Source organism: Rattus norvegicus, chromosome 1 (assembly GCF_036323735.1).
Source record: "Rattus norvegicus strain BN/NHsdMcwi chromosome 1, GRCr8, whole genome shotgun sequence".
NCBI lineage: Eukaryota > Metazoa > Chordata > Mammalia > Rodentia > Muridae > Rattus > Rattus norvegicus.
In genome coordinates, this window is record NC_086019.1 from 91,975,752 (window position 1) to 91,996,705 (window position 20,954).

At 49.9% G+C, this 20,954-nt stretch overlaps 1 protein-coding gene across 5 annotated transcripts in view; it reads left to right on the forward strand.

Moving 5' to 3' along the window:
- The window catches only part of C1h19orf47 (similar to human chromosome 19 open reading frame 47), a 39,060-nt gene that overhangs the window by 3,873 nt on the left and 14,233 nt on the right, over positions 1 to 20,954 (forward strand). Inside the window, exons 3-11 of one of the 5 annotated variants that reach the window (NM_001419446.1) lie at positions 1,475 to 1,526; positions 4,338 to 4,425; positions 4,510 to 4,624; positions 5,608 to 5,689; positions 10,234 to 10,371; positions 12,564 to 12,713; positions 16,885 to 16,955; positions 18,394 to 18,748; positions 19,415 to 20,173. In NM_001419446.1, coding sequence (NP_001406375.1) covers positions 1,475 to 1,526; positions 4,338 to 4,425; positions 4,510 to 4,624; positions 5,608 to 5,689; positions 10,234 to 10,371; positions 12,564 to 12,713; positions 16,885 to 16,955; positions 18,394 to 18,748; positions 19,415 to 19,512 — 1,149 coding nt within the window. In that variant the 3' untranslated portion in view covers positions 19,513 to 20,173. Of the gene's footprint in view, positions 1 to 696; positions 752 to 1,474; positions 1,527 to 4,285; positions 4,426 to 4,509; positions 4,625 to 5,607; positions 5,690 to 10,233; positions 10,372 to 12,563; positions 12,714 to 16,884; positions 16,956 to 18,393; positions 20,174 to 20,954 lie in introns of those variants that run through there. The other 4 variants (XM_039104082.2, XM_006228572.5, NM_001109664.2 and 1 more) reach the window with 4 other exon arrangements.

The window sequence follows — 20,954 nt, forward strand, 5'->3', positions numbered from 1 at the left end:
GACCTCAAACCCGCAAACCTCCTGTCTCAGTCTCCTGAATGCTGAGATGTCATACACTACTGTACCTGGTTTCTGTCTTAATGTGGACAGAACATTAAGGCCCTTAATGAGAAAGGGCCTCCCAATGTCTCTTGTGCTGTACTCCTTTAATCCCAGCATTTGGGAGGCAGAGACAGGCAAATCCCTGTGAGCTCAAGTCTAGCCTGGTCTATGTAGCAAGTTCCAGGACAGCTAGGACTATAAGCACACAAACAAACAAAGAAGAAGGGCCTCACACTGTGGCCCAGGCCTCAGTTTCCTACGTGGCGTGACAGCAGAGGCGTGCTGCTGTGCCTAACCTGGACAGGAAGTTGCCGTAGAGCGATAAGTGATCCACGTGCTGGCATTTTGGGGGCCACTATTCCAACTAATCCTGTGAGGACCGGGAGCTTGGGCATCTGCCATCTGTGCTGGCAGTTTTATGTCAACTTGCTGCAGGTTACTTTTGAGAATTACAGGGTTTTGGCTTCTTTAAAAGACGCACATATTATAAGACGGTGCTTTCATTTTAATCCCAAGTGTGGGGATTTGGGGCTGCTTTGGACTGTCTGGAGCACCTGACTGTGATTTGCCTCGTGCTCTAGCAGAGACATGGTTTTGCTAGCAGCAGAGAGTTTCTGCCATTGTGTGACCTTCGGAATTCTGGGAACTTTTCAGAGGGTACCTACATTTGAAGGTCCTGAGAGCGGGGTCAGTGTCGTCGGTTGCTCAGGTGGGTTGGTTATAGTTTGTTAGTAGCTGTGGTCAAAGAAACAAAAGGAAAGGAATCCGATTCAAGGATCTCTTTCTCTTCTCTCTCTCCCCTCTATCCTTATTTCTCTTCCATCTAGTATTAGTGGCTGCAACTGGGGAAAGAGTGGGAAAAGAACCCACAAAGTAGCAAAGAATAGCTACAACTTGCCACAAACTTGGGTCATCTGGGACGCAGGGACTCTGAATTGGGAAAATGCTTCCTTAAAATTAGCTTGTAGGCATTTTCTTCATTGATGTTGGATGTGGGGGTCCCAGCCCATTGGTTGGTGCCACCCCTGGGCAGGTGGTCCTACTGTTATAAAGAAGCAGGCTAATCCAGCCAGTAAACAGCGCTCCTCCATGGCCTCTGTGTCAGCTCCAGTCTCCAGGTTCCTACCCTGACTTCCCTCAAGGATGAAATGAACCCCTTTCTCTAGAGGTTGCTTCTGGTCATGGCGTTTTATTACAGCAATGGAAACCCTAACTAGGACACCATCTCTGAGTTCCTTCCCTGGCAGAGTGATAGCTGTGATGGCAGCAGCCCTGCCCTAGGCTTACCACGTCCTGCCAGCTGCTGCTTCAGGCTATTCTTGGGTCCTGACCCCCTAGTTCAGGAATGTTCCTCTGGCAGGCAGGCCAGCAGCACCGGGGAGCCTGAGGCTCTCTGGGGCGACTGATGGGCCCTCTCCCTTCTCTCTTTCAGGTTCCAGGAAGCAGGGTCAAGGCCAGGGAGACAATGGTCTCAGTGACTATGGGTGAGTGGTTTCCCCTCAAGGTCCCTTCTGCCCACGGTATGGTTTGGGTCTAGAGAGGTAGAGGGATGGTAACAGGCAGGAACAGCTGGGCACTACTGGGGTGGGGGCGGGGCTGGAGCCTGTGCAAGGCTGTCTATTTTCTTCCCGAGATTCGAGATGGGCCTCCTGAGTTAGGAGTATGGCCTGGAGAACTCAGTAAGGTCCATGGGTGCACACCCTACTTGGCCTGCTAGAGCCTCAGTTTTTCTTTAAATTTTAAAGATTTATTTATTTTTATGTGCATTGGTGTTTTGCCTGCGTGTATGTGAGGATGTCAGATCCTTTAGAACTAGACTTAGAGTCAGTCGTGAGCTGCAATGCAGGTGCTGAGAATTGAACCCTGGCCCCGTAGAAGAGCAGCCAGTGCTCTCACCACCGAGCCATCTCTCCAGCCCTGAGCGTCCATTCTTCCAGCTGTGAGATGGAGATGATAATCCCGCAGCCTGGGTTGAAGAGATTATCACGTGCAGATCCTGGGCACTGTCCTCACCACATGCTAGTTGTGCTTATCGGGAGACAGCTTGAGATTATTCTTCCAGTCTTCTGTCCTGAGATCCAGCCACATCCTAACCCAGGCTAACCTGAAACTCCTCGGAGCCAAGAATGACCTTGAACTCTTTACCTTCCTGCCTCCACCTCCACGTGCTGAAATCGCAGGCTCCCGTCAGCCTGGCTCCCGTCAGTCTTCCTTGCTCTTTCTTTTTGTTTTTGGGGTGGGGAGAGATATAGCCTGTTACCCAGGCTGCTTTCAGCATCCCTGCCTTAAACTCCTGCATACTGGGCTGTGGGCGTGTACTGCCACACCCAGGTCCCCAGTTCTTTTTAAGCTGTCTTTTAGGATTGTCGAAGCTCAGAGATCACGTGGTGGAAAATCCATAAAACATATTTGCGCAGAATTAAGAGGAACTAAAATGCCAGCATCTAGCAGGACTGGGCTTTGAATTTACATAAACAAATCCTGCAAGATGGGCCCTTGTATGGACTGCCTTTATGTAGCATGATGTTTGGGAGTGGGGCTAAGTATAACTAGTGTCTTTTTAGTGCTGTGTAGCATTTCACATGTTTATGGGCGTCACTGTCAAGAGATTGCTTAGGGCTTGAAGTCTCTGTAGCTAAGTGGTAGAACATTTGCCTAGGACTCACCTGGGACAGACTTGGGGTATGCTTCCATCAGGACCTGAGAAGGTGGCTCGGAGCTAGAGTAAAGGCCTTAACTGATCCTCAAAAGGCACAACCATCCTTAGCACTGCAGACAGACAGACAGAAAGGGACATGGCTTTGTTCTGGGAAACACATCACAGTGTGTGTTCTTGAAGATTTCTCCTGGTGTTACGTGCAGACGTGCAGTAACCTCATGCACCTGACTTTAAGATACATTGTTATGCGATGTAACATTTCTAACTAGGGACTACAATGTCTCACTCTAGTTCTCCATACTGTAACCCATCCTGGCCTCAAACCCACAGCTTCAGCCTCCTGAGTGCTGGGATTGAAAGCTGGCACCGTGACCACCTGTAGCCCAAGAATTTCTTAATCCCCGCTAGTTTATGACAGTTTAATTAGTCACACATTTGCCTTTTCTCAATGATACATGACATGATGGTATGCGCCTGATGCAGAGATTCTGCAACTCCTGTAGGGCCTTTGTAGGTAGTTCATGCTTGAGATTCAGCACAGTAAGGCAGGAGGATCAGGAGTTCAAGGTCATTATATCCAGTGAGTTGAACTCAAGCCTAGGATACATGAGACCCCCCTCCTTTTTTTGAGACAGGGTTTCTCTGTATAGCCCTGGCTGTCTTCAAACTTGATTTGTAGATTCGGTTGGCCTCAAACTCACAGAGACCCACCTGCCTCTGCCTCCCAAGGTGTGTACTATCATGCCAGCTAAGACCTTTTCTTTGAAAAAAAAAAAAAAAAAGGAAGGAAGGAAGGAAGGAAAGATTCAAGGGAAGCAGCTGGGAGCTTGGTTAGCAGAGTGCTTGCCTTGAATTGCACAAGTTTCCATCCCCACCACCACATAGGGGCAGCACGCATCTGTAATTCCAGCACTGGGGAAGAGGAGACAGAAGGATTAGGAGTTCAAGATTATCTTTAGATATGTAGTGAGTTTGAGGTCAGCCTAGGCTTTATTAGACTTAGTCTCCAAAACAAAAAAAAAAACCAAAAAACAAAAAAACTAAGCAAACCATTAAAGACTGTTGGATTCAGTCTGCCCAGTGACCTGAGGACATGGGTGTTTTAGTATTGAAACCTCAGCGAGGTGAGGGCAGGATTCTTATTTCTGCCCTGAGGGTCTAAGGCATCCCAGGTGCTAGGAACAGGTTAGGACCTGCCTGTGCTGAGTGCCCAGAAAGTACAGGGTAGGTGTATCGAACTACTGCAAATGGCAGGGACGGGGTTGAACCTAGTCAAGCTTCCCAATAATGTGTGTGAGTGTGTGCTTCTCTGTGAGGCTGCTCCCTGCTGAGGCCCGTGGGTTGGCTCCCAGACCTGGGCTCCCCACTGCCGGGTGCTGAGAGCTGTCAGACCAGGTACATGGGATGAGGCATCAGGACAGGAGGAAGCCGGAAGAGAGCTTGGGAGCCTTGTGCCCTGGCATGTTAACCAACCTCTTAGGTACTAGTTAGAGGACTCAGTGCCTGCAGACTCACAAGTGGTCAGGGATTCTTACTCCATTGACTGTTGAGAGCTCACAGTGCAGGGCTTTTAATTTGTGGAAGCCACCACTGCTGCCTGCGGTTCCTTGTGAATGACCGTCTTGTCTAACCCCAGCCACTTCTGAGTGGATCCAGTTCTTCAAGGAGGCCGGCATTCCCCCGGGACCTGCCGTCAATTATGCTGTGATGTTTGTGGACAATCGGTAAGGAGGCCAATGGGACAGGGTAAACTGGGCAGGGGGAGGGGGTGCTTGGTGCATGGGCCTCACCACCACCCTCCCCTGCAGGATCCAGAAGAGCATGCTGCTAGATCTTAATAAAGAAATCATGAATGAGCTGGGTGTGACCGTCGTGGGTGACATCATTGCCATCCTCAAGCATGCCAAGGTGGTGCACCGGCAGGTAGGTGCTCTTCTGCGCCTCTGACTTCCTGGGGAAAGCGTGGGGCTGGAGGGGGGCTGTCATGAGGCCAGTAGGAGGCCTGGCAGCCAAGGAAGGTGCAGTGTGCAGAGGCAGGTTCGGCTCTTTGCTGTGTGACATCAGGCATTTGTCTGACTTCTCTGAGCCTTGTTTTCTGTCTTCCCTATGCTGTGAGGCAAACCTTAATTTTGTGTTTCTGTCCCCATTCTGCACACATGTGTGGTATACACATGGATGGAAGGTGCATGTTCACGTACACGTAGAGTCTGCGGTTGGTATTGGGAATGATCCTCAATCACTCTATCACCTTACTCAGTGAAGCAGGCTCTCAACCAGTCCCAGAGCTTTCTAATGTGGCTGCCGGATGCCCTGAATTCATACAGTAACGTCTAGAGACAGGCCTTGAACTGTTCCTCATTCAGGACCCTGCAAAAAGGACTTTCTCATGTTAGAGGCATCAACTCAGCTGGAGGGTCAATGAACAAAACGTTGTATATATATTTTTTATTTTATATTGATAATTAAAATATATATTGGATAGATGTGTGTGGTGGATGTGTGGTCCTATATATGTGGAGATAACTTTGGGAGTTGGTTTTCTCTTTCCACCATCTAAGTCCCAAGGTTTAGCTCAAGTCATCAAGTGGCATCAAGTGTCTTTACCTGCTGAGCTATCTAGACAGCCCATGATTCTTCCTTTTAGCCCAGAGCAGAATAGTACAGAGAGAGCTTGCTGCTCTCCAGAGGACCCACCTTCAGTTCTCAGCACCAGTGCTGGGAGGCTCACAACTGCCTGTAACTAACTGCAGCCCCAAGGGATCTCACAGCTGTAGCCTCTGCAAGCATCTGCTCCCTCCCTCTCCCCTTCCCTCTCCCTCTCCCTCTCCCCCTTCCTGCCCCCCCCCCCCCAGCTCAGTTCTCTAGGTCTCCTGTTCTGTGCTCACCTCTCTACCCCTCATTTGCAGGACATGTGCAAAGCGGCCACTGCATCAGTGCCATGCACCCCCAGCCCCCTCCAGGGCGAGCTTCGCCGTGGCGCTTCTAGTGGTGAGTTATGTGTGTTCAGTCTCCTTTGAATCCTGTCACTGAAAGGAGTACATTAGCCAGCCCAAATACCTTGTAGCTTGCAGAGGTGGAAGCAGAGCCATTGAGGCCCTCTGTAAGGAACAGAATAAGGGGGTGGGGAGTGCCTGTTCATATAGCTCCTTCTCACTCATAATAGTAATAGGTTTTTATAATCTCTCTCTCTCTCTCTCTCTCTCTCTCTCTTTCTCTCTCTCTCTCTGTGTGTGTGTGTGTGTGTGTGTGTGTGTGTGTGTGTCTAGTCTCACAAGACAGAATGTCTGAGGAAGTTAGAGGGCATTTTGTGGGCTTGGTTCTCTTTTTCTACCATGTAGATCTGGGGGTCAGACTCAGGTCATCAGGCTTGGCTGTAAGCTCCTTTATCCAGTACATTATTTAGCTGGCTTCTCTCTCCCTTTTTTTCCTCTTCTTTTTTTTAAAAAAGACAAAGGTGTATGTATGTATGTATGTATGTACCTCAGTCTGGCCTCGAAGCCACTGTCCTTCTGCCTTAGCATCTTGCTGCCGTGGGATCACCACACCTCATTTATTTCTTTTGGTGGTGCTGGGATGGAGACAAACCCTGGGCAGCTGCTTGTTCTTTGCTCTGCCATTCCACGACACTACAGCGCTGCCCATAATCTCTGTCCTAGTGTTTGGTTTTTGGTTTTAGGTTTTTTTTTTGTTTGTTTGGTTTTGGGGGATTTTGAGACAGGGTTTGTCTGTATAAGCTGTTCTGGACTCCGTTCTGTAGACTGGGCTGGCCTCAAACTTGAGATCTGCCAGCCTCTGCCTCCATAGCGCTGGGATTAAGGGCGCCAGTGCCCTGTCTGCTCTGCTTTCTACTGCAGTGAACGCATGACCAAGAACAGCTTGGGGAGGAACGAGTTTATTCCAGCCTGGGCAGAGCCTTGAGGCAGCGGCCATGGAGGAGCGCTGCTCTTTGGCTTTCTCTCCGCCTTTAGCCACCTTCTCTTCTCTTTTCCCTTCTTGAAATAGGGTCTCACTGTGTAGCCCTGGTGAGTCTTCTGCCTTCTGAGCATTGGGATTAAAAGGCATTGTACCCTATCCGGGTATGGTCCCCTCGCAGGACCAACCACCTGCCAAGAATAGGGCTGTCCACAGTTGGGTGGGCTCTCCTACTTCAGTTATCAAGCAAGAAAATGTCTCCACAGACTTGTCTCCAGGCCAGTCTGATGAAGGTATTTTTCCTAACTTCCTCAGTGCCTCTGGCCTATGTGAAGATGATGAAAAACTAAGCATACTTGAGAAAAAATTTCTTTACATTTATTTATTCTGTGTGTGAGTGTCTGGGGAGTACTTGTGTGCATTGGCACGAGTGTTGGTTAAATGGCAGTGTGTAGAAGTCAGCTCTGCTTCCACCACTGGGTCCTGGGGATTGGGACCTTTACCCAGTGTCCTGCTTGTCCTCTGTGAGCTCTCTTAGTGGCCCCCGTGTCCTTCGTAAGGACATCATGCCTACCATATGCCTGTGGGTGACTTGCTGAGCTCACAGCCAGCAGCACAGTGACTCACTGCAGATCACAGCTTGTAAGCCACACACGGTTTCTGTGAAGCACATCATGGCCTTTCTTCCCATGGAGTGCAAAGCCGCCCAGGCCCTTAGCATGGTGCTTGCATCATGTAGAGCTGCACAGTCACCAAGCAAAACCAAAAGAGACCAGTTCTTACATTTCTAGCAGTGAGTAGACCATGGAAGGACACTTACAGGAGCTGACACCAGAAGGCCACAGGATCTCTGACATCGGTTGGGAACAGGGGTTGGGTGATGGGCAGGAGCTCTAGGCTCACCACATGTATGCATGATGGTCTTTAGAAGATGAGTCTGTACACACAAACTCCTAAAGGCCTGCAGCAGCGTGGGACCGGGTCTTAGAAAACAGACAGGGCAGGGTGGAACTCAGTTGGCAGAGTGCTTGCCTCATTTATAGGAGGCCTTGGGCTCCATCCTCAGCTCCAATTAATCTCAGCTCTGTGATACCCACTTCCAGGCTCAGCACTCGGAAAGTGGGAGCCAAAGGATTAGAAATTCACAGTAGGGCACTGGGGAGATGGCTCAGTGGTAAGAACACTTCCTGCTCTTCCCAAGGATCCAAGTTGAATTCCCAGCACCCAGATCAAGTAGTTCACAGCTGCCTGTAACTCCAGCCCTAAGGCACCTGTATGCATGTGGGTTACACACATAGACACCCCACCCTAAATAAAAGTAAATACATCTATTTAAAAAAATCAATGTTGCTTGAAACCAGCCGGGAATAAATGAGATCCTACTTCACAAAGGGTTGTGGGGGGAGGGGCCTGGTGAGATTGCCCAGTGGGCAAAGGCTCTTGCTATGGAAACCTTGCAACCTGGGTTGTCTAGAACCATGGAAGTTAAAGGGAAAGAACTGACTCCGAAAATGTGCCCTCTGACCTCTGTGTGTGTCCTGTGGCACATGAGCCCCCTCTCACACAATGAAACTTAGCAAGAAGCCGGAGACTCTTTACTTACTGTGAAAGCTTTCAGCATTAGCTTACTTGTTTTCTTTTTCTTTCTTTCTTTGTTTAAGTATAGAGTGGAGTTTATTCAGGGCCTCGGGAGCCGAGCTGAGAGGGTAGGAGAGACAGAGAAAGGCAGAGGGAGAGGGAGAGGTAGGAAAGGAGAGAGAGAGAGAGAGAGAGAGAGAGAGGAGTAAAGGTCAGCCATGAGCACATGGAGGTGGGGCAGGGGGAGAGGGGGAGCAGGAGGGAGAAGACAGCAAGAGCAGGAAGGCAAGAGAGCAGCTTACGTGTTTTTAACTAGCTCTTAGAACATGGCCTGTTAGTTACCTGTCCTTCAGTCCTGGCCTGTATCAGTCTCTCTGTCTAGCTGACAGAGTCTCCATGTCTCACTGGTGAGTCTCCCACCTCTGACTTTCCCAGAGTTCCTATCTCTGCCCAGAAGTCCCGCCTGTTCTCTCCTGCTTTGCTATAGCTCATTCAGCTCTTGATTAAACCACTCAGAAAGTGTCGGAAGGAGTGCTTACAAAACACTAAGACAGGTAAATAGACACACACACACACACACACACACACACACACACACGTGTGCACACATACAAAGATAAACAATCAGAGACGTTTACTTCTCACAGTTTTATGATGGATCAACTGGTCGTTGTGCTCTAGTCTAGCTCAGCAGGTCTTTGTGGGTCCATGGTATTTAGGCTGAAGGATGGCTTCATTTGCATATGTGATTACTGGCTTGGTCCCAGCTGGAATAATAGAGGTGACATAGTGCCTTCCGTCATGCAGCAGGCATGTTCTGACAGTGGAGTCACAGGGTTCTTAAAAACAGCAGTAGAGGACAGGCCCCAGCACTGGGGGGCCTTGAGTCTGTGCTCTTGTACCATTGACCCAAATGAAGTCACAAGACTGAACTTAGAGTGCTGGCAGGGCACACCCAAAGGTGTTGATGAAGGGAGGTTGTAGAAATCGGGCTTTACTTCTCTAATAAGCCCACAACACAAATGGAGAAGTGTTTGATCATAATGGCTTTGCAGGCTGGTATAGGATATAGTATTCAGTATAGGATGGCTGACAGCCAGCACCCAAAGCAGAGACAAATGTGTCTTTCCAGAGTCCCCTCCTCCTTTCCCACTCACTGTCTCCTTTTAGGGTATCCACAACCCTGGTTGCCAATAGCATAGATGAGCTTTGCCAGTCTTTCAAGTGCCCATCGATAACATTTTTTTTTTCTTTTCTTTTTTTTCGGAGCTGGGGACCAAACCCAGGGCCTTGCACTTCCTAGGCAAGCGCTCTACTACTGAGCTAAATCCCCAACCCCCATCTATAACATTTTAATACCCTTCTGGATGCCTTTTTCTGTTCTCCCTCCCTCCCTCCCTCCCTCCTTCCCTCCCTTCTTTACTAGACAAGGTCTCACTATATAGATATTGCCCTGGCTAGCCTAGAACTCGTGTAGACCATTCTAGCCCTGGGTTTACAGAGTTCCTCTACCTCCTGAGTACCTGGAGTAAAGGTGTGTTATGTCATGCCTGGCCTAAATGTCTCTTACAATTACAAATAACTGAAAAATGAAACCAAGACTGTACATGGTGGCTCATGTATATAATGCCAACACTCTGGAGACAGAAGCAGGGGGATTGCTGTGAGTGAGTCAGTCTGGGTCATGTGAGTTCTAGACCAGCCCAGAGTGAGTTATGTCTTCAAAAAGAAAATCCTGTCAAGCAGTCATAAGGACTGTAGAGAAAAGTGTGTTGTGGGTCCTGGTGCTCTGGGGTGTTGGAGAGAGTTCTTTCTCGGGAGTCGGTAAGCTGGCTCCCAGGAAGATAAAGCTGCCTTCCAGATTCCTGAGCACACCCCCCTGGGCGGCAGTGGCTGTCCTCCCTTCCGTCCTTCCCCACCCTGGGCTGGCACTGTTGGGTTGAGAACTCACAGACTGTGCTTCCAGACTCCTCCTCACCGCCATTTCCCAGATCTCTCTCTTGAGGGCATAACTGGACTCCCTTCCTTCCTTCCTCCCACAGCCGCTTCGCGAATGATCGCTAACAGCCTGAACCATGACTCTCCACCCCACACTCCTGCAAGGCGGTCAGACAACAGCACCTCCAAGATCTCAGTCACTGTGTCCAACAAGGTGGCAGTGAAGAATGCCAAGGCTGCTGGTGAGGGCACTTGGGCAGGTGTTGGGCAGAGCTGCAGGGGAACATGGGTGAGCGGAGGGTGTGTGTGCGCGTGTGCATGTGTGTGTACACACGTGTGTGTCACTTCTAAATGTGGCAAGGTGCTTTAGAGACCACCAGAAAGTCATTGATCTCTGAATTTGATCAAGTCTGAGGGCTTCAATTTTTGTTTCTCTGTTTTATTTAACTTAAAGATTTATTTTTATTTTCTAAATTATGTGTCTGTATGTGGGTGTGCATGTGTGTACAGACCTTGGAGGCCAGGAGAGTGGGATCCCCTGGAGTTGAAGTTATAGGAGATTACGAGCTGTCTGATGTGGGAGCTGGGAGCTGAACTTGGATCCTCTGCAAAAGCAGCTCTTGATCTTGAGCACTGAGCTGTTCTCCAGCCCCATGGTACTGTTTCTAGAAGGGCAGTGCTGATATTCCGGACAGAAGCTCTCTGGGGTGCACTGGAGACCTGTCTGTCCCACTTCTCCTTGGGATTGTTATGTAGCCAAGAGTAACTGCACTCCTGCTCCTCCTGCCTACCTTGTGCATATTCAGGTCACAGGCATGGACTACCACACCCTGTTTGTGCAGTGCTAGGGCTGTTGAACCCAGTGCATGTGTGTGCAACTGAGCTGCGCCCCAGCCCTGGTCAGCTCCTCTGTCCATGCCCCGGCCCTGGTCAGCTCCTCCGTGCCTGCAGTCTTCAGCCTGCGCATGCTCTGCTTGGGTGTTTGCCCAGGACATAAAGCTGGGGTGGGACTCAGCTTTCCTGCTCTCCCATGTTCAGCCCATTCCCAATTTCTAGTTTCTCAAGGCACCTATGGGAACGGGCGGGGGCTGGGGGACGGACGTCATGTTCTGGTTACCCAGGAATCCCCACCACAGGCTGTCTGAGTATCTATCTAGTAACATGCACTAAGCCCTGGGTTCAATCCCCACCACAAAAATGTATAAACATAAAAGTATTTAAATGTATAAAGTTAGGCAGGGTGGCACAATGTAAGTCCAACATTCAGAAAGCTGAGGCAGGGGGATCATTCTGAATTAAAGGTTGGCTTAGTTTATATATAGAGTTAGTTTATATATAGAGTTGCAGCGAACCAAACATGAAAAACAGAAAGGTAAGCGGTTTCTAGAGAGCTGAAGTGACAGTGCCGCCGAGACGAGGGACTGGCACGCCTACCTCCCGATGCTCTGACGGGGATTCTTTAGCTGAAGTATAAAGCAGGTAGATCACGCTGTTTGCTGACCTAGTAATGGGGAGCCCCGGCCAGGAGAGTCACAAGTTCCAGACTAGTTTGTAAGACCCTGCTACCTTACAAACAAAAGGACCATAACCTAGGCTTGGCGACATGGCTAGGGTCAGAGCTTTGCTGCCGCGCCATGTTTATATTATTTTTCACATGGTTTATGCGCATGGTGTGGGTGTTTCAGCCGCAGGAATGTCTGTGCGTCTGTGAATGCTTGGTGTCAGCAGATGCCACACAGGGTATCTGATCCCTTGGAACTGGAGTTACAGGTGGCTGTGAGATGCTGTGTGGGTCCTGGGAATCGAACCCACATCCTCTGGAAGGAAGTACTCTCTAACCACTGAACCATTGCTCCAGCCCCAATACGTATATTTTAAAGTATAATTTAATACTGTGCCATGTCAAACCAGTAATTACGGCCCTTGATTACTGGTTAAAAAGCGAGCGCACAAAACAAAAAGTCAAAAAGTGCAGGCATCCACAGTTCTAGAGGCAGCCTAAGGGTTCGAGGATCCACCCACCCCATGGGTTCCACACTTTAGCCGTTCAGGCAGGGTGTGGCACACCTCGGACAGTCTGGGAAGTCACCACTGCTTTCACATCCCAAGCACATCTTGTGGTTTAGTCACACCAGATGACTAATGTCCTCGGTGGCCCAGTCTGGTAATGGGGGCAGCTGTGCACATGAAGGAGCCGGTCACGCCCGTTAGGAGATGAGACGCTGGTGTGCAGCTGCTGGGTGCCCGTAAGCCTAGCCCTCTAGGGGCCGAAGCAGGAAGCTTGTGACTTGAGACCAGCCTGGGCTACATAGTGAGACCTTGTCTCAGAATTGAAGACAGAAACAGTAAACTATCCTGACCATAGCTAGGTGTCTCTCACCCCAAGCTCAGAACATCCATCCCTGAGGGAGCTGACCCCATGTCTCTTTACCAGCTCTGGCCCACAGGGAGGAGGAAAGCCTGGTTGTTCCCACCAAGCGGCGGCGGGTCACAGCTGAGATGGAGGGGAAGTACATTATCCACATGCCCAAGGGGACCACTCCCCGCACCCGAAAGATCCTGGAGCAGCAGCAGGCAGCGAAAGGTACAGGCTATGTGGGCTGCAGATGGGAACCTTTTAACTGGTTGCTCTTGATGGTCCTGCCCGAGCTGCTAACAGGACCGCAGAAGGAGAGAGCCCTCACCTCTGCTCTGCCGCCATTCAGTTTGTGAAGCTGGCTGTATGTCTTCCTTTGTCTCTGGAGGGCAGGGACAAAAGGACAGTCATGGCTGACCTTGAAAGTAAGTAACCATCCCTGGCCAAGGGCAGGACCACAGTGGATACCAGTACTGTGAGGCAAAGCCAAGCTCATCCCAGGGCCGTGGAGGTAGCAGCTTTATGGTGGTAATATTTCAGACTGTTGTGCTGGTTCTGCTACAACTTCCCGACAGTGCACATCCCTTCCTGGGCCCCACACCCATGGCTGTTGTCTGTATAGCAGCATCTGTGGACCTGAGTGGGTCATTGTGAATATCCTCAGTGTCTTAGTTAGGGCTTTACTGCTGTGAACAGACACCATGACCAATGCAACTCTTATAAGGACAACATTTAACTGTGGCTGACTTACAGGTTCAGAGGTTCAGTTCATTATCATCAAGGTGGGAGCATGGCAGCGTCCAGGCAGGGCATGGTGCAGGAGGAGCTGAGAGTTCTACGTCTTCATCTGAAGGCTGCTAGGAGAAGACTGACTTCCAGGCAGCTAGGATGAGGGTCTTAAGCCCACACCCACAGTGACACACCTACTCCAGCAGGCCACACCTCCTAATAGTGCCACTCCCTGGGTTCAGCATATACACACCATCACATAGAGAATCCTTTTCCTCCTTTCAGGATTTACTTATTCATTGGTTAGAGACAGGGTTTCTCTGTATAGTCCTGGCTGTCCTGGAACTCACTGTGTAGATCAGGCAAGTCTCAGACTCAAGAGACCCTGCTGCCTTTGTCTCCTGAGTATTGGGGTTAAAGTCACACTACACCACTGCCTGGCCAGTATTTGAGGTGCTGGCAATATGACCTTGGGCATACTAGGGTAGCACTCTACCACCCACGTACAGCCTCAGTCCTTTCTTTGTTTTGGCATAAAGAGCATTGTCTTCTAGATACAGATTTCTTAAGATTTCCTCCCTCACGAGTTTTTCTTTCATTTTTAGTCTTCTATTTTCTAATACATTCTTTAAAAGGTTACTTTTTCTAAGTGCCATTATGTGAGCTCATGTGCATAACATGTGCAGCAACTCTCGAAAGCCAGGAGAGGGCACTGGGGTTCCTGGAACCGGAGTTGTGTAAGGTTGTAAGCAAATGTGTATGCTGGGAATCGAACTTGGGTCCTGTACAAGACCAGCTAGTGTTCTTATCTGCTGAGCCATCTTTCTAGCTACGTTTCTTTGATAATTCCATACTATATACATTTTATTTTCATTGGATCTACCCTAAACTGACCACTTACTCTTTTTTTTTTAATATTTATTTACTTTATGTATATGAACACACTGTAGCTGTCTTCAGACACACCAGAAGAGGGTATCAGATCTCATTACAGATGGTTGTGAGCCACCATGTGGTTGCTGAGAGTTGAACTCAGGACCTCTGGAAAAGCAGTCAGTGCTCTTAACCGCTGAGCCATCCCTCCAGCCCCCTAACCCCTTACTCTTGTCAGATAACTCCAACATAGCCCTATCTCATTCATTCATGTCCCCCCAACCCCCATCCCATTTTGCCCTATTGGAGCTGCCAGGCAGAATCCTGACTGATTGCGTTGGCTTGATCTGAAAGTCCTATGTGGATAGCCTTTGAGTGTAGCATTTCACAGCATTTCTCCAGCTCTCATGCCCTTTCTGCCTGCTCTTCTGCAGTGTCCCCTGAACCTGAGAGGTTGATGTAGATTTAGGGCTGAGCACTGAAACACACTGACTCGGCACTTTGACAGTTAGTCTGTCCAGTGACTGCTGCCCACTGTAGAAGAAACTTCTCTGACCAAGTTGAGAGTAGCACTAGCCTATGGATATAAACATATGTATATATAAAACATATATATAATCACTTTAAAATTAATTTCTGTTTATGTGTTTATGTGTGAGTTTATGTGTTCTCCACTCATGTAAGAGTCTGCAGAGGCTAGACAAGGGTGTCGGCAGTCACAAGTGTCTGAGCTGCCGTGTGGTTGCTAAGGACCGAACCTGCAAGAGCAGCAAGTGCTCTTCGAAGCCCTCATCTCCCTACACGTGATCATTTAGAAGATACTTTGATGCCATGTCCATGTAGCAGAATGGCAGTATTAAATTTTTTCTTAGGGCTGACGACCTCCTAAGCCGCAGATATTTGACCAGGTTTACCGTAGCAGGCATGTATTTCTCCTGCGGAGTTGGCCTCAAGTCTAAGCAGAGAGCTGTTGGTTAGCCTCATACCTTCAGGCCACCGTTGCACCAGTGAGCACATCTGGCCCGGCTGGTTGATATTCCAATGTTGAGGGCTCACTGCTGGTAATAGCACTGCTGACTTTTCCTCCCCGGTGGCCTACAGAGCCTTTCAACCTGAAACGAGCCTTCAAGGAAGGAGGGGTTTGTTTTTCTAGTCCGTTACAGCTTGGGTTCTCTATGTCCTACAACCACAGTACACTGTGCCTGGATCAGTAGGGTCACTGTCTAGTGCAGGCTGTTCTGGAACTCACTCTGTAGACCAGGTTGGCCACTAATGTACAGAGATCTACCTGCCTCCACCTCCAAAGTGCTGAGGTAAAGGTGTGTGCCACCACACCTGGACTGGTGGCTTTTTCTTTTTCTTTTTCTTTTTCTTTCTTTTTTTTTTTCATGGAGCTGAGGACCGAACCCAAGGCCTTGTGCTTGCTAGGCAAGTGCTCTACCACTGAGCTAAATCCCCAACCCTGGCTTATTTTTTAATGATTGTTTCCATAGTATTTTGAGCTTATCTTTCAGTGAACACTGTGTTGGTGGTGTAGGGTTTTTGTTTTTTTTTCCTTTGGTTGAGGCAGGGTTTCCCAGTATAGCCCTGGCTGTAGTTCTGAAACTCCCTCGGTAGGCCAGGCTGGTCTTGAACTCAGAGATTGGGAGGCCTCTGCCTCCTAGGGCCTGAGATCTTTAGCATGCGCCACCTCCACCTGGCTGAAATGTATGTTTTATTTTATTTAGTAGAGGACTCGTCCTGGTTCTTCCCGTCCTGCCAAATGCCCACAGTTGCAAGCTGCAAGTGCACGTTTTTAGAATTCTATTCAAAAGCTGGCTGTGACAGCACCCAGCTGTAGGTCTAGCCTCAGTTACATAGTGAGTGCAGTTAGCCTAAGCTACGTGAGACTCACCTTCAAAAAAGAAACACCTTCCCTTCCACATCAAAACAGGCATGATGGGTTTCAGGGATCAATTTTCATTGTTTTAGTTAGGGTTACTATTGCTATGATGAAATACCATAATCAAAAGCACATTGGGGAGGAAAGGGTTTATTTGATTTATACTTCCACATCCCTGTTTATCACTGAGGACCATCAGGACAGGAACTCACACAGGGCAGGATCACTGTTTATCACTGGAGGACCATCAGGACAGGATCTCACACAGGGCAGGATCCTGAAGGCAGGAGCTGATGCAGAGGCCATGGAGGGGTGCTGCTTACTGACTTGCTCCTCTAGAGCCCAGGTCCCCCAGCCTGGTGTTCGTGGTCCCTACTCCATCAGTCCCTAAGAATCATTAAGAAAATGATCTTTAAGGTTTTAAAACGACAAACAAGAAGAGCAGGACAGGGGTGGCACACACCTTTAGTCCTAAGCTTGGGAGGCAGAGGCAGGCAGATCTCTGAGTTTGAGGCCAGCCTAGTCTACACAGCGATAGCCAGGCTACACAGAGAAAGCCTGTCTTGAAAAACCAAAAAAATCAAATCAAATAAATCATTGGGAAAATGCCTACAGGCTTTCCTGTAACCCTGTCTGTTATGGAGGCATTCTCTCCATTGAAGCTCCCTCCTCTTCAATGACTTTAGCTTATTTTGAGTTGACGTGACACTAGCCCACATTGATCTTTCCCAGGCTTGTCACTCACTGTGTGTTTGTGTAAAGATCAGAGCTAATGGTGTAGATGCAAAGCCTGCGCCAAGCATGGTCTGTCCCTGCTGTGACAGTCCTCCTTGGCATCCGCTCTGTGGTCAGCCTAGACATGATCCCATGAGACCACCAGGCAGGTGCTGCCTCATGATGTCACTTCCCTCCCAGGTCTCCACAGAACATCTGTGTTTGATCGCCTTGGTGCTGAGACCAAAGCAGACACGACCACAGGGACTAAGGTGAGTATGGCTTGCTGGAGCAGCTTGTGTGTGCAAGTGCTGGTACCCTCTGTGCCTCCCAACGCACACACGTCTGTGCCCCAGGTGTCCATCCACACTGTGTTCCAGAGTTTTGAACCGCTGTTTTTCCTTTGGCTCTGCTTCCCTATTTGCCCTTGGTCTTTCTTTCCTCTGCTGACTTTTAGCCCAGCCCCAGCCTATTTGACAGCTAGATTTCTTTCTGTATACCCCCATGTGTCAACTAGTCTCAAATCTTCTACTACAGCAACTCCTGCCTTCAACCTCCAGCTCAGGGTACCTCAGTTCCTGAATTTGTATAGTGCCAGTTCATAGTGTTGCTGTGGGATATGAGCAAGGGGCAGGGGCGTGAGGGGCATGGCGAGCCTGGTAGACAACTGTGGCTTCCTCCGAGTCTCATGCTCATCTCCCAGAATCTTACCATGGTGGTGCTGTAACACTTAGGGTCAGAGGACTGGAGGTCCAGCCATGTGAATGCCTCAAGGGTGTGGCTGTTACTTCTGTCTCAGGGACCTAGGGCATGCTTTTTTCTCAGCTGCCTTCTGGAGGGCCTGACTTCAGAGTTTGAATCCCAGAGGATATCCCTGGCATCTCTGAGAAGACATGGCTTGATTGTCCCCGATTTGATTTTTCCTGACTCCTATCCTCCAGCCTGCTTCTCTCCTTTGCATGCCGGCAGTGGTGGCCCACATCTGTCATCCTAACACTCAGGAGATGAGGCAGGAGGATCTCAAGTTTGAGACCAGCCTAATCCCTGTCTCAAAATTAAAGGAAAAGAAAATCCATGGAGATGCTCTCTTCCACAGAGCTCGCCTGACTGCTGGGCTTACAGAATAGAGGCGTTACTTCTGATGCTGCCTCCTCTATTGCCCTATGACTCCAGGAGGGCAGGGCCAGGGTCACCTGATCATTGTGCTTTCCCCCAACACTGTCACCCTAGGCTGAGGTACAGGACGGAGAGCAATGTCTGAGGATCACCAATTATCTGCTAAGTCAGTGGCTAAGGGAGGACTTGGCTGGGGCTGGGCTGGGGCTCAGTGGTAGAGCACTTTCCAGCTTTGTATAAGGCTTTGAAGTCTGTCTAAGGCATGGGAAAGTAGACAGCTGAAATGACCTGGGGACCTTCCCTAGGCCCACCCACCCACCTTGGCAGTGCACTTCTGTTTCTGTCTGTCTTCATAGAGCCGCTGTTCTTCAGCTTTCACCGCTCCTATGGTCGGTGGTTTCTCCTAAAGAACCTTCCTGAGTCCCTTGGCATAGTCAGGACTTCCTTTTGGTGCCCTAGCCTCTGATCCCCTTCAGTGGTGCTGTCATCATTACATAGATGTCACTGAGCTGTCAGCTGACTTCTTAGAGGCCAGCCCAAGCAGGTAGCATGCTGAGTGTGTAAATGACCACTGTCTTTTCTCTGCCTCTACAGCCCACAGGAGTTTTCAGCCGCTTAGGGGCCACCCCAGAGATGGATGAGGAGCTGGCCTGGGACAGTGACAATGACAGCAGCAGTAGCTCTGTCCTGCAGTATGCTGGGGTCCTGAAGAAACTAGGACGAGGCCCAACCAAGGCCAGTCCCCAGCCAGCACTGACTGTCAAAGCCAAGGCCACAAGCTCTGCAACCACACTGGCCTCCACTCCAAAGCTGCGGCGCCTGGCACTTCCTTCTCGCCCTGGGCCAGAGAAGAAGCCAGAGTCCCTGCCCAAAGTCAGCATCCTTAAGAGATTGGGCAAGGCTGCTGTTGTGTCCGAGGCACAGGACAGCCAGGTCACAAGCACCAAGAGTAAGTCCTCAACTGAGGTCAAGTTCGCCATTAAGAGGACTCTGGTAGGGCCCCGGGGGAGCAGCTCCAGCGAGAGCCTTGGTGCCCAGATGGACCATGCGGGCACTGTGAGCGTGTTCAAAAGACTGGGCCGAAGGACTTTCTAGCCACACGCAGGGTGGGGTGCAGCATGGAATGGCGGGCCAGCTCCTGCTTCCATCCCTTCCGGCCTTTCGTGAGGGCTCACCTGCCCTCCCTCTGAGCTCTAGATGGCACAAGGCTTGGCTTTCTCCAGCGTTTATGCTGGTTCCAAGCACTCGGGGACACAGGCATTTTTCTTGGTCTTTGATATTCCTGTGACCTGACCTTGCCTGCTCTGGGACTTCCCTTCTTCCCTGCCCTCTGTCCTCTGTGCAGTAACTATGGCCTTGGCATAGTCCCCTTTTCTACCTCCTTCCAAAGCCAAGGGCCCTGTTTCTTTCACATTGTCTACCCCTGATGGCAGCATCTGCTGCCTTAGGCCCTCCTGTTGTGACTGCCCCACCACAAAGGTGTCACCTGGAGGGACTCCCTTCAGCCCACCCTGTGCCTTCCCTCCCTCTTCTACCCCTTCCCTGCCTGCTATGCTGTCACTCTCCCTCTCTTCACTCTTTTCATTTCTCTTCTGTTTTCTGTCCCTGTGGCAAGGCCCGACCGTCCGCTGCATCGTGCCCGACCCTCCTGCGCCTCTGGCCTCCCAGCGGCCCCCTCGTCGACGGTGGCGGCGAACCTGTAAAGACTGTTAGCTGCCTTCCAATCCCAGGCTGGAGGGACTCCCCCAGACCCTGGCCTGCAGCTGGGGCACCTCCATTTCCCTGCCCTGGCTGTCTTTTTCTCTGATGGGTGGTGGGCAGCAGACATTGGGAAGGTGAGGTGCTGAGGACAAATGACTGCTGTTTTAATATATTTTTGTGACTTTCAGACTGTTTGCTTCCTTCCCCTCCTTCAGTGGGAGTCACAGGCTTGTTGTTCACACCAACACAGTGGGGGGTGGGCACTGGTAAAGGGCTGCGCCCCAGCACCAGGTCCTGAGCTGACGGGGATGATCATGACAGTCCTTTGGTGAAGCCATCTCCTCCCTTACAAGCTGCAGTGCCTGTCACTATGGCTTTCCCATCAATGACACTGTTCTGCCACTCTGCCTGTTGGTAGCTTGCTTTTATTTTGAGACAGGATCTCACTATGTAGCCCTAGCTTCCCTGGAACTTGCTATGTAGATCAGGCTGGCCTCAACTCTGACGAGACCCTCCTGCCTCTGCCTCCTGAGCTCCCAAATGCTGGGATTAAAGGCTTTCCCGCCATACCCAGCTTGCTTTTTTCATTTCTTGCTTTCTTTTTACTTGCTATATAGTTGAGGAAGACTTGGAATGTCTCTCTTTACAAATAAATTTATTTTGTGTGTATAAATATTTTGTTTCTATGTATGTGTTAGGCGTATAAGTGCCTGATGCCCATGGAGACTTGGAAGACGATGTTGGACACCCTGAGACTTAAGGATAGTTGTGAACCCCTTTGCGGACTTCGGGAACCAAACTTAAGTCCCCTGTTAGCAGCAAATGCCTTAACCACTGAGCCCATGCTTTGAGTTTCCAATCCTCTAATCTGTTCCATGAGAGTGACATCACAGGCCTGTGCCACAATGTCAGGGTTTTACATGTGCAGGAGACTAGGTCCAGGCCTTATGTGAACATTTTATTAGCTTCCACTAACACCCCCCACCCCCATTTTTGAGACAATGTGTTACTATATAGCACAGGATGGCCTCAAACTCAAGGTTCCCTTGCTTCATCCCCTGGAATGGCACACTTATGGGTGTGAGCCAGCAGCTGACGGCCCCTTAGATGACATGAGATTGTATTGCCCAAGGAAGAGCACTGCATGGCCGGCCAGGACCACTTCACTTGTATGGTCAGATTTTGAGGTGATGTCATTGGGTGAATCGGGAATAAGAAGCAATTTTTTAGCATTCAGGAGAGCATTCTGAGAGAAGGACAGCCTCAGGCAAAGACCGTGAGTGGGGCCAGGGAAGGTGGCGGCTGGCTGTGAAAAATTCATGGTTGCTGGATAGGAGTAGGAGCTGTTGGCAGAGACGGAGAATGGATGGGAGGAGGAGGGTGTGAGCGGTTCTGACAACTTAGCCTAGAGGCACCGGTGTGCTCGCCATGTGTGCGGTCCTAGACTGAGAGTG